At 40.6% G+C, this 13,066-nt stretch overlaps 1 protein-coding gene across 1 annotated transcript in view; it reads left to right on the top strand.

The window, feature by feature from the left end:
• The window catches only part of EXOC4 (exocyst complex component 4), an 801,583-nt gene that overhangs the window by 549,958 nt on the left and 238,559 nt on the right, over positions 1 to 13,066 (top strand). Inside the window, exon 11 of the mRNA XM_021078821.1 lies at positions 9,412 to 9,631. Coding sequence (XP_020934480.1) covers positions 9,412 to 9,631 — 220 coding nt within the window. The remainder of the gene's footprint in view (positions 1 to 9,411; positions 9,632 to 13,066) is intronic.

Raw genomic sequence — 13,066 nt, 5'->3', positions numbered from 1 at the left:
CACGGCACAGTGAGGATGGTGACGTGGGGACTTGACGAATTAACAGAGCCTCTGCAGGCCTGTAAATGTCTGGTAACTTGTCACATGGAAACCTGGAACTAAAAATGAGGGGAAGAAGATGGTTTGTTTTCGAAGCCAATATGCAGTAGAAGAGATTCAAGGCTTCTTGGTGGAAGGAAGCATGGTGGCCTCCTGCAGAGAGCCACGACTAGAGGAGAAGTTTCTTTAGTGGCAATGGTACGTTGTGAGATTCTGCAGAACGGAGGAGCTCAGAGGGATAAATCATACATGTCTGCTGGTTCTAACACATGGGATCAAGAGAAAATTCCCAAGCCTTTCACATAAATATTTTGTATACATGCTTCAGCCTAAGCTACCAAAACATATGTGTGATAATACATGACAAAGATCAGGAGATACCAAAGTGCAGAGAATTAAGATGTTTTGTTGTGTGATATGCATTACATATAGATATGTACATGAACAGCAGAATTAGCAATAGACAGTGACACATTGTTCATGAGAGAGCCATGAAGGAATTTCCTGTATTCCAAAAGCCAGAATTCTGAATTTGAATTTTCTGAGATTTGTGCCTTTGATTTTGCATTTCGGTTCTGTGGAAAGACGTTAATTCCCCATGATAGGATTCACGTAATGCATTTTTAGCAAGAATATCAGAGAGGTGATACTAGGCTGTTCTCTGTATCATGTCAGATGGCATGTGATGTCAGCGTGTTCCTTTACTGACAATGTTGGCCGTAGAGTTTTTTAAATTAGTAGGCTATGACTGCAAGGAACACTCGTAAATAAGTATTGAGCAACTATTTCTTTCCCTTTATAAACAAATTTTATTGAAGTATAGTTGATTTATAATGTTGTGTTAGTTTCCGCCGTACAGCAAAGTGATTCCGTTACACATATATATATATTCTTTTTCATATTCCTGTCCATTATTGTTTATCACAGGATATTGAATATAGTTCCCTGTGCTAAACAGTAGGACCTTGTTTATCCATTCGGTGTATAATAGTTTGCATCTGCTAATCCCAGTACTCCCCCCTTTCCCCTCTACCTTGGCAACCACAAGATTATTCTCTATATCTGAGTCTCTCTGTTTTGTAGATAAGTTCATTTGTGTCATAGTTTACATTCCACGTATAAGTGATATCATTGGATATTTGTCTTTCTCTTTCTGACTTACTTCACTTAGTATGATAATATCTAGGTCCATTCTAGAGATATTTGGGCATTTATTGTTTTCATGTCTTGTCTGTTGTAAACGGTGCCATTATGAACAAAGGGGTGCATGCATTTTTTTTTCAGATTAATGCTTTTTTATAAATATATGCCCAGAAGTGAGATTGTTGATCATATGGCAGTTTTTTTAAGGAAAAAAACTTTCAGTTTTTTTTAAGGAAATTCCATACTGCTTTTCGTAGTGGCTACACAAAGTTACATTCCCACCAATAGTGTAGGAGGGTTTCCTTTTCTCCACATTCTCTCCAGCATTTGTTATTGGTAGATTTTTTTAAGGATGGCCGTTCTGATCAGTGTGAGGATAGTACCTCGTTATAGTTTTGATTTGCATTTCTTTAATAATTAGCAATTATGAACATCTTTTCATGTGCCTATTGGCCATCTGTATGTAAGAGCAACTTTTTTTTTTTTTTTTTGGCCATGCCCACAGCATGTAGAAGTCCCTGGGCCAGGAATTGAACCCATGCCACAGCAGTGACAATGACAGATCCTTAACCACTAGGCCACCAGGGAACTCCTACAGCAATATTTTTATTCAATTGAGTATTGCTCTATTGCAGCTTCTAAAATACAGTATAAAACCTTTGTGTTCAAGGATATTTTCAGCTGTTAACAGTCATAATTCTTGGATGAGATAAAATGGAAGAAATGAAGATGGAATTTATGATGAAGAGTCTGGGCTAAAGCACGGGCTTGGGAAGCTTGAGTGAAATTTTAATTAGTTGACAATTTTCCTAGATAGAAATCAAATCAGGATAAAAATTTTGAAAATACTGGATCAAGTGTGGGTACTGTGTGCTCATGTATGCATTCCAGAGGACACATATTTGCTGTAAGAAAGGGTAAATTTAAAATATAGAAACTGCATGTATCCAGACTTTTAGAGGCCCCCTGGTTGATGATAGTCTGAAAAAAAAAACCTTTGGTTAAATATTCACACATAAATGGCAGTGGCCCAGGTTGATGCTGTGACATGGGTTTAATTCATGGCCTGGGAGCTTCCAAAGTTTTATAGCCCAAAAAAAAGGTCCATACTCCATGTCATCGACTTGTTAATCCTTTTTTTCTTCCATGAACACTTATGTTTTTGCTTGCTCTACCTTTCATTTTTGCTCTGGCCCTAATCCTACTATACAAACATATTATCATAGAATATGGTTATTTTTACACAAGGTCACATTTGATAGGAAATAAGTCAAGGGTATTATACTCCGGTGAATTCAGCACATTAAAAAGTATGATCCTTTCTTTAAAAAAAATTCACATATAGCAATATTAGAATTTGGGGGATAAGATCCATGCTGAAGATACTCAAAGGCAATAAAAATAGGTTTCCTACAGTCTTTTTCTTTTTTATTTATTTATTTATTTTTTTGTCTTTTTACCTTTTCTAGGGCCGTACCTGTGGCATATGTTGGTTCCCAGGCTAGGGGTCTAATCGGAGCTGCAGCTGCCAAGCCTACGCCAGAGCCACAGCAACAGGGGATCCGAGCTGCGTCTGCAACCTACACCACAGCTCACAGCAACACTGGATCCTTAACCCACTGAGCAAGGCCAGGGATCGAACTGGCAACCTCATGGGTTCCTGGTTGGATTCGTTAACCACTGAGCCACGACGGGAACTCCCTGTTTTTTGATTTATCCTTTCTCTACAGCTACAGGTTTGGGAGGCTGGTCTGAACAGAGTTGGTCAAAATCCTGTAATGAGATACTCTGCATATAGCATTATGTAGATCCTTCTCTCTGATTCTCATTTTCTCTCTTTGCCTGTACACAGATGTACCTGAGCTTGTATTTGCCTTCTCGTCTCTTACAAGGATAGGAAATCCCCAGTGTGAAAGCACTTCTCGAGATTAGATAATATCCTTTTGACAGGGTTCCATCTGTGTTCCATCTTAACTTTGAAGTGAAATGTTTTCTTTCCTAATGAGCTGCTTTTCAGTGTTCAAAATTCAATATTTTCTTACTTCCATAGAGCTGATTAGGAGCATTGTTGGAAAAACTGGGCCTTTTGGAGTCTCCTCTACCCCCTTGACTCTCTCTCCTGTCTCCCATGCAACAGATTATTTTCAAGGTACTTCACAGGCAAAAGGATCCATGCAGCTTACTGTGGGAGTCTGGGAGGAATGAAACAGAGACTCACCCGTGAAAAGGGATGAGGAGCTACTCCCGGTATTTTAACTTGTGGGAATAATTCAACAGAAGCCAAATGAAGGTATTCGCTGTAGGGTCATCTAGAATCAAACCTGGAAGCAGCATTAACGTTCCTTCATAGGTACTTGGATTAATAACGTCCGTTGGCGCGATAGAGTGAGTCTCATGAGGATTATCCTCTGCCCTCTTGGGGCAAATAAGTAGTGTGAACAACTCCTATTCGTTGAGCAAGAAACAATGTGAGAATGTGGGCAGGGACCAGGGCATGCTCTTTCCTCCAGAAGCAGCTGTGATAGAGATCTGGGGTGATTTTCTTGCTCCTTCTTTTTTAATCTCCAGTCCCCACCCTTGGGAGAAGGGCACTGTTGTCCAAAGGTCACACCCAAGTTTCAGAAACTATGGATTGAAGTTAAAGAACCTATTCATTATTTTATTCAACGCTTCATTCACCCAATACACCAAATATTTCCCGAGAACCTCCTATGTGCTAGCCAGAGGCGAGTACTAGATGCTGAGGATACTGCAGTGAGATATTTACACTCGGCCCCTGGCCACATGGGTTTTGGTCATTGCTACAGCTGTGTGTTGCTGAAATAGTCGAAGGAATAATCTAGTGCTCCACATTGCCACTTATGGATAATTGCATGGGAAAGCAAAGGAGCAAGTGAAAAAAGAAATCATAAAATATGCCACATTTTCCTCTCATCTCCAACCTCATTGGGATTTATGTACTGATAATAATTATGCAGATAGCAGCAGCCACCCCATAGCAGTGAACTGTGTGTCAACCTCTATGCTGAGTGCTTAGCTTTGACTTCCTTATTTAGTCATCAGTGTGTTATATCCGTTTTAAAGAACATACAAGTAAGAGTATAAGACAGGCCAGGTAGCCTGCCCAAGTCTGTCCATTCAAGATTCAAGACTCGCAAGAATACCCACTTGGAGTGTCCTGCCCTTGGCCACTCAGTGTTCCTAAACCATTCCTCTCTGCAACGACTTTGAGCGTGATTTATTTCCTGGATGCCCCGGGAAGTCCTCATCCTGTGTCCCTCCTGCCCAAGAAAGGGCATTTTGCCCATTGAATGTGATGGCTTCTCCTTTTTGACCAGAGTAAAGAAGAGGCTGGTGAGACAGCCCTAATTTTTCTCTTTCATTCTCTTTTGCGTTTTTTTTGCTTTCTGCACAACAAGGACCCTCACAGCTCTGAGAGCAGATTTGGAAACATGTTGAATGGGTCCCCTCGAGTTAGAGATGACAGCATCAACCTGGATGTGTCATTTTAGACTGATGGGTGTGCTTTAGGGAATAAATGATTTGTATTTGACGGAAATCATGCAGCTGAAAGTGTTGGGAGCATCCGTGCTGCTCAGAGCAGTTTCATATTTTAGAGGCAACAAAGGCAAACAAGGGACTGGGGGAAAAATGGAAAATTTTGAGCCTTCTGTGACTCTGTTTAGGAGCAGGTTAACTATAAAAATTTCATCCTAATAACTGTTCAAGACTTTGAAAATGGTGGAAGTACTTCTGCTCAGAAAACTCTTCTTCTAAGACCGATTGAAAAAAAAAGCAGTAGGGATTCTGATGATTGGTGTATTTACTCGTTATCAAATTAATAACTGTGGTTTTCTTTCGGGTTCAGACCCAGGGGACCCAGGTGCACCTGGGTGAGGATTTCTCTGAGGTCGGATGAGATCAGGAATCAACAAAGCACGTTGTAGGATTGGGAGGTCATAAAATTATAGCCACGGTTAACTCTTTACTTTTTATTTCCTCATTTTCCCCCCTGCCTTCTTCTACTCAGTCTCTTCTTAAAGATTTATTGTATCTTGTTTGAGGGTCAGCCTTTTACTTCCCCTTCCACATTGATAACATCAGTTAAGGAACCTCATTGCTGTTTCCTTTCTTTTCTTTCTGATTTCTTACTGAAGTATAGTTGATTTACAGTGTCATGTCAATTTCTGCTGTACAGCAGAGTGGCCCAGACATACACGTATATACATTCTCTTTCTCATACTGTCTTCTATCGTGTCCTACCCCAAGGGACTGGATGCAGTTCCCTGTGCCGCACAGTAGGACCTCACTGATTATCCATTCTAAATGGAATAGTTTGCATGTACCAAGCCCGAACTGCTCCCAGTCCATCCCACTCCCTCCCTGCTCCCTCCTGGCAACCACAAGTCTGCTCTTCATGTCCTGTGATCTGTTTCTCATGGCTTCCCAATTTCCACTTTCCTGGGTGACTTGTTCACTGTAATAATCCTGTGTGTTCTCCTTCTGTCCCCCCCACCGTACACACACGCCCCAGAGGTTAATGGCATGTTTAACTGGTGATGTGGAAGATTAACCATATCACCAGTTAAATATATTACTTAATATAATATACTTAATATTACTTAATTTTAAGTAATATATTACTTAATATATTTATCTCTTAAGTAAAGGAAACTCTTTATTAAGTTAAACAGCTAAACTTAAGGAACATTTATACACCAAACTTTAAATGTGGTCTAATTAGAAAGCAATTTGTGAAGTACAAGTCTTTGATATATGTAGATAATTTTTATATTGTCTAATTTAATTTCCTTTGAGCAGCTAATATAGTCCAATTTTTAAAAATCAAGTGATTATAAAAAGTTATAATTGGAAAGACTTATTCCCACGCTTCTGTCAGATCCCACCTGCATCCCTGCTTCCATAGGTACTCACTTTTACTACTTTTTTATGAATCTTCCCAAGGTGTCTTTATAATAAAATAAACCAATGAGGACTATATAATTCTTATACAAAGGTCAGTATGGTAAATGTAAACACTACTGAATGCATATTGATATGCACCTTGCTTTTCTCACTTAACAATATATATCCTGGAGATCTTTTCACATTAGTGCATCAAAAAGCATCCACATTTGGGGCGTTCCCATTGTGGCTCAGTGGAATCAAATCTGACTAGGATCCATGAGGACGCAGGTTTGATCCCTGGCTTTGCTTAGTCGGTGAAGGATCCAGCGTTGCCATGAGCTCTGTTGTAGGTCATAGACGTGGCTTGGATCTGGCGTTGCTGTGGCTGTGGCATAGGCCAGCAGCTACAGCTCCGATTTGATGCCTAGCCTGGGAACCTCCATATGCCGCAGGTGTGGCCCTAAAAAGACATACATTCATACATACAGCTTCCACAGCTTATTAAACTGATCTCTGATGGATCTTTCCAAGCTATTTCCAGTCTTTTGCCATAAAAACAATGCTACACTGGTCTCTGTACCTGTACATAGATCATCTCATGTGTGTTCAGATAATAGCTGTCAGAAGCATTTCCCAGAAGTGGGATTTCTAGGTCAAAAGGAAATGCAATTATAATTTTAAATGGTGGTGCCAACTTGCCCTTCATGAGGGCTGTAAGATTTTTTTCACTCCCATCGACAATGTCTGAGAACGTTTCTTTCCCCACACTTTAACCAGCAGTGTGTGTTTTCCAATGTTTGGAATCCAGCCCATTGTATGGATGTAAAAAATGGTATCTCAGTATAGTTTACTTTTCATTTTTCTCATTAGGAATGAAGTTAAAATTTTTTTCCTGTGTTTAATGGCCATTGTATTTCTTTTACTATAAATTGTCTTTTCATGTCTTTGATCATTTTTCTACTGTGTTGTTCGTTTTTTTTTACCACTTGTCATCTGTGGCATAAGTTATAAATGTATCTCCCCAGTTAATAATTTATTTTTCCCGTTGTTTCATTTTATTTTACTTCCACTCTTTCGAGAAAAATGTCAAGTCCAAGGCCACCCTTGCTTTGCAAAGGCCCCTGCAGAGCTGTAAGGATCACCATGCAAAGCAATATTGCAGTGGGGGGAAATCACAACTGCTGCATGACTTTTAAATTTTTTTCTCCAAACATGAAAAACTCTCCTGCCAGTTGTAAATATATACAGAAATGAAAAATAAGAAAACTAGTATTTATGAGTACACTGTAACATTAGAAGCAATCAACTTCTTTGCAGAGCAGATACGGACTCACAGACTTTGAAAAACTCATGGCTCCCAAAGGAGACAGTTTGGGGGGTGGGGGAATGTACTGGGGTTGTGAGATCCTTGTACAACTATACATGTAATAAGTTCATTGAGTAATTAAAAAAAGAAACAGTGAAAATTAAAGTGTTTTATTTCTGAGTTAAAATCTTAGCGAGAGTAATTCGAACATCTTTTTGCTGGATCCTTTACAATACACAGCGAGCGTCTTTTCTATGCCTTGGTGAGACGTCATACTTCCTTCTCAGTTTGGATCAGTTGCCAGCATTTTCTTCTTTGCCTTTCAATGTCATGAAATAGCTCCAAGAGTTCCTTTAAGGGAATGTTCTTTGCCAGCATCACTTCCTCGGGGTTGTCTCCCTCTCCTTCATCATAACCACGTTCTCTTTTAAGGTCTGGAAGTTCACCCTCCCTCTGGCTGCAGGGGCCTCGAACAGGAGCCGGTGTCGGTGTTCTCAGGGTCAGTTATTTCTTCTGCAGATCTCTTGACGTTCAATTTCGATCTCGCCCTAGTGGTTTTTTCTGTAGGTTTATTTATCCTTCCTTTTTTCACTTAGCCATTTTTGTAAACTGTCACATGGGTTTATCACTGGGAGACAAGGCGACAACACAGCTACATACTTTGCTGTCTGTCCATGAACTGAATAACAGGTGTGCCGTGACCAGTCATTGACTTTGCAAGAAGCGACATGATCATTGTTTATGATGAACATCAATTACTTATGTGGGATTTCTGGCCTGAAAGCACTAGGGTTTGTACTTCATGCCATTAGTCACAATTAATATATTGCGGTAACTAGACTTTAAATCTTGTTGTGGTCCCGGTGTTATTCACTAACCTGTAGTAACTTAAATTTGTACATATTAGAACCACGCAGAGCAGGAACTGCCAAGATAGAAAAGTACAAAGAATACCGTAACAGATAGCTGTGTGCTCATCTCTGAATTTTGGCAGTTACTAACATTCGGTTATACATGCTTTACGTGTTTCTCATAAAGAAAATTGATCATTTTAAATAAGATTGAAGTTCTCCTTTGCCCCTACTTTCCATCTGGTTTCCTTTCATAACCTCCCAATCTACATATTTTCACAAGTTTGAAGAATATCCTTTATTGTCATACTTTTTAAAGTTCTTTCTACACATATAAAGATCTTAATAAGAACAGATGTATTTAGGGTGAACTTTTTTTTTTTTTTGGTAATGCCCACAGCATATGGAAGTTCCCAGGGCAAGGATTGAACCCATGCCAGAGCAGTGACCTGAGCCACATCAGTGTCAACTCTGGATCCTTAACCCACTGAGCCACCAGGGAACTCAGGTGTACATTTTACTTTGCATCATAATTTATTTTCTGTTTATCATGCTTTCTTTTGCTTCTTATATTCTTACTTCCTTCTTGAATTAATAAAAAATATTTTTATCTCTCTCTTTTTTCCACCTAGTTTGAAAGTTCTGTTTCTGTTCATCCTGTTTCTATGGAATAAGTGAAATAACTCGAATTAAAAAAAAAAAAAAACAGGCAAACCAACCTCATAATGAGTTCCTCCTGTGGCTCAGCGGGTTAAGAGCCTGACTAGTATACTACCATGGTGATGCAGGTTCGATCCTTCGCCTCGCCCAGTGGGTTAAGGATCTTGCATTGCCACAAGCAGCAGTGTAGGTCGTGGATAAGGTTCAGATCTGGCATTGCTGTGGCTGTGGCATAGGCCGGCCAGTTGCAGCTCTAATTTGACCCCTAGCCCGGGCACTTCCAAAGGCCATAGGTGTGGCCATAAAAAGAAGATAAAGAAAAAGAAAAACCTCATCCATAGATGAATAATAGAGTGACTTGCTCTTGTTTAGAATTCTGATTAATATCCCCACATCTCTCTGTGGAAATAGCCAAAGCCAGAGATACCCATGCATGTTGGGGCATGTTTCTCTAACCATCTTTCTGATACCTTTAACAGCGGTTGTGCTCTCTGTGTCTTTCAGGTTTATTCAGGAGATAGAGCATGCCCTGGGACTTGGCCCAGCCAAACAGTGTCCTCTTCGAGAGTTTCTCACCGTGTACATCAAAAACATCTTCCTCAATCAGGTCTTGGCTGAGATCAACAAGGAGATTGAAGGGGTCACGAAAACATCCGACCCCCTGAAGATCCTAGCTAATGCAGACACCATGAAGGTGCTGGGTGTGCAGCGGCCTCTCCTGCAGGTAATAACAGCCGTTGAACTTACTATTTTTTTATTACATTTATAGCTGTACAGTGATCATCACAATCTAATTTTATAGGATTTCCATCCCACACCCCCAGCGCATCCCCCTGCCCCCCAACCTATCTTTTTTGAAAACCATAAGTTTTTCAAAGTCTGTGAATCAGTATATGTTCTGCAAAGAAGTTCATTGTGTCCTTTTTTCAGATTCCATATGTCAGTGAAAGCATTTGATGTTGGTGTCTCATTGTATGGCTGACTTCACTTAGCATAATAATTTCTAGGTCCATCCATGTTGCTAAAGATGCTGGTATTTCGTTCCTTTTAATAGCTGAGTAATATTCCATTGTGTATATGTGCCACGTCTTCTTGATCCACTCCTCTGTCGATGGACATTTAGGTTGTTTCCATGTCTTGGCTATTGTAAATAGTGCTGCAATGAACATCGGAGTACATGTGTCTTTGCGAGTCGTGGTTTTCTCTGGGTAGATGCCCAGGAGTGGGATTGCTGGATCAAATGGTAGTTGTATTTTGAGTTTTCTGAGGAATCTCCATACTGTTTTCTACAGAGGTTGCACCAATTTACAATCCCACCAACAGTGTACTAGGGTTCCTTTTTCTCCACACCCTCTCCAGCACTTATTGTTTGTAGACTTTTGGATGCTGGCCATTCTGGCTGGTGTTAAGGTGGTACCTCATAGTGGTTTTGATTTGCATTTCTCTTTTCATGTGTTTTTTGGCCATCTGTATGTCTTCTTTGGAGAATCGTCTATTTAGATCTTTTGCTCATTTTTTGATGCGGTTGTTTGTTTCTTTGGTATGGAGGAGTAGGTGTTTATAAATTTTGGAGATTAATCCCTTGTCAGTCGATTCATTTGCAAAGATTTTCTCCCATTCTGTGGGTTGTCTTTTCATTTTGTTTAGGGTTTCCCTTGCTGTGCAGAAACTTTTAAGTTTAATTAAGCCCATTTATTTTTGTTTTTACTGCCATTACTCTAAGAGGTGGATCTGAGAAGGTGTTGCTGCTGTTTATGTTGGAGAGTGTTTGGCCTTTGTTTTCCTCTAAGAGTTTTATAGTGTCTGGTCTCATATCTAGGTCTTTAATCCATTTTGAACTTAGCATTCTTATCAGCAGTTTCATTGACTTGGCAAGAGTCACAAATGGGAAAACGAAGAAGAATTACCATCTGTTTCCATATTCATCAGGGACAAAACAAGAGGAAAGAAATTAAATAGGCACTAGGGAGATGAAGGCCGAATGTAGAGGTAATGGAAATTCCTGAAGATCTCGAGGAAGAAAGTAGCGAGCTTTGAATATGGGAGATGGTGAGTCTTATTAACATGCAGGCAACTTCTTATTATTTGCCTGGAACTTGTCCTTGAAAGGAATTCTTTTTCCCATGGTGAATGCAAGCGCAAAGGATCCACAGGAAGGAAGGCACCCTGCCTAATCTCAGCTACCAGCAATAGACCTTCTGTGCCACGTTGAGGGCAGATTTACTATAAAGAACTTGGCCAGCTCACGGGGAAGTGGAACTCACCTAGCACACTGGCTTTTAAAAGTCAGATCATTTATTAATTTGAATGATGGTCATGTTAATGTGAAAAGTTTACCTTCACTGTATAAAGGAATGGTCAGATATTTGGATTAATAGGCTTGAGGTATTTACATCATATGCTTTAAGCCAGTGACTTGGAGATCAACATAAAACTAAAAAGAACATTAGTGTGAATTGACATGATGGCTACACATTAATGCTTATTACTCTGGAATCAAATCTTTATAGTGTTTCTTCATTTAAGAGAATGAGGACACAATAGCATATTTTTACATAAGTTGCAATTTATGAGGATATTTCAAACTGTGGAGACTTAAACTCTTAAGGCAAGTTACATGAATGGAAGGGAGTTACAGCTGCTTTAGTTACCTGCCCGTCCCTGCCTGTATATATGTCTTCCTTGGTTTTTCCTTCTTTGTACGTTAGAAGGAATAGAGATGTTGGCCCTGTCATAGGGCATTGTCCTAGTGATGAGCATTCTTTTTTATGAGCCAAGTCTTCTGTGGTATTGAGAAAATGGAATAGAGGCATTCACTTCTCCCAGAACTTGAATGAAAGCATCAAACCTGGGAGTTCCCATCATGGCTCAGCAATAACAAACCCAACTAGGATCCATGAGGATGTGGCTTGAATCCCACGTGGCTGTGGCTGTGCCGGGCAGCTACAGCTACAATTTGACCCCTGGCCTGGAAACTTCCATATGCTATGGGTGTGGCCTTGAAAGGCCAAAAAAAAAAAGGCATCACCCCTAGGAAAACATTCATATGGATTGTCTGAGTCTGTGTTAGATCTGTTCCTAGTGAGGGGTCTTTACTGAGTATGGGAAGCAGAGAGAGAAGGTTCTCGTCATGTGCTCACTCGTCCCTCTGCTGGATTACTCCTGCCCTGGCTCTTTGCATGGCTGGCCTCTTCTCTTGGTGTCAGTTTAAATGCCACCTCCACGGAGAAGCCACCTAGGTAGGGCCCCTTCCTTGGTTATTCTCCATTCCCCTCTCCTCCCCACCCCCACCTGCCCCATGCTCATCTCAACACCGAAACCAAACATCATGGACTCTATCACCAAAACTCCCTCTCCTGGTGACTGATGGTCAGGTTCTGCCAATAGGAAGCAGGAAATTGGGGGGTAAGAGAAGAAAGGTTCTTATCCACTTTGGATCCTAGCTCTGGCTTCGCGTGCCTTCCTCCGTAACCAGCAGTCCTGCCAGATGACACTGCCTCCCTGGCTCCAGCTCTCGGTGGACTCTGGCGACACCATTTCTTCCCCTTGTCCCTTGATGATGGCTTTCTGCTGATACTGCCCTCTGGTCCCTCCACATGTCTGGCTGCTGCTTTGAGTGCTGCCCACACCTCTGGACGTCATTTCTTCATTGATATTTCTCGAGTTAATCATCTGCCTACAATTCTGTTTTTTGTTAGAATCCTGAATAGATCCCCCAGTTAATCACTGTTTTAACATTTTAAACTTTTTTCCTTTTTAGCATAACTGTAATTATTTATTTCCCACTTGATTATTTCCTATCTTTTCCCACTAGAAATTGTTCCCAAAGTATATAGCACAGTATCAGACAGTAGGAAGGTGTGTGACAGTTTGTCAAATGAATGTGTAGATGGCTATGGGGATGGGTGGATGGATGGACACTGAATATGTCTTGAGAATCTTAACTAACTGCAGAGTCAGAGAGGGAAGATGAGAGAGTAACAGAAAATTCGGAGTTCCTGTCGTGGCTCAGTGGTTAACGAATCTGACTAGGAACCATGTGGTTGCAGATTCAATGCCTGGCCTCACTCAGTGGGTTAAGGATCTGGCATTGCTGTGAGCTGTGGTGTAGGTTGCAGACATGGCTCGGACCCGAGTTGCTGTGGCTCTGGTGTAGGGT

This window comes from Sus scrofa, chromosome 18 (assembly GCF_000003025.6).
Source record: "Sus scrofa isolate TJ Tabasco breed Duroc chromosome 18, Sscrofa11.1, whole genome shotgun sequence".
NCBI classification, from domain to species: domain Eukaryota; kingdom Metazoa; phylum Chordata; class Mammalia; order Artiodactyla; family Suidae; genus Sus; species Sus scrofa.
This window is presented reverse-complemented; position numbering and strand designations above follow the sequence as displayed.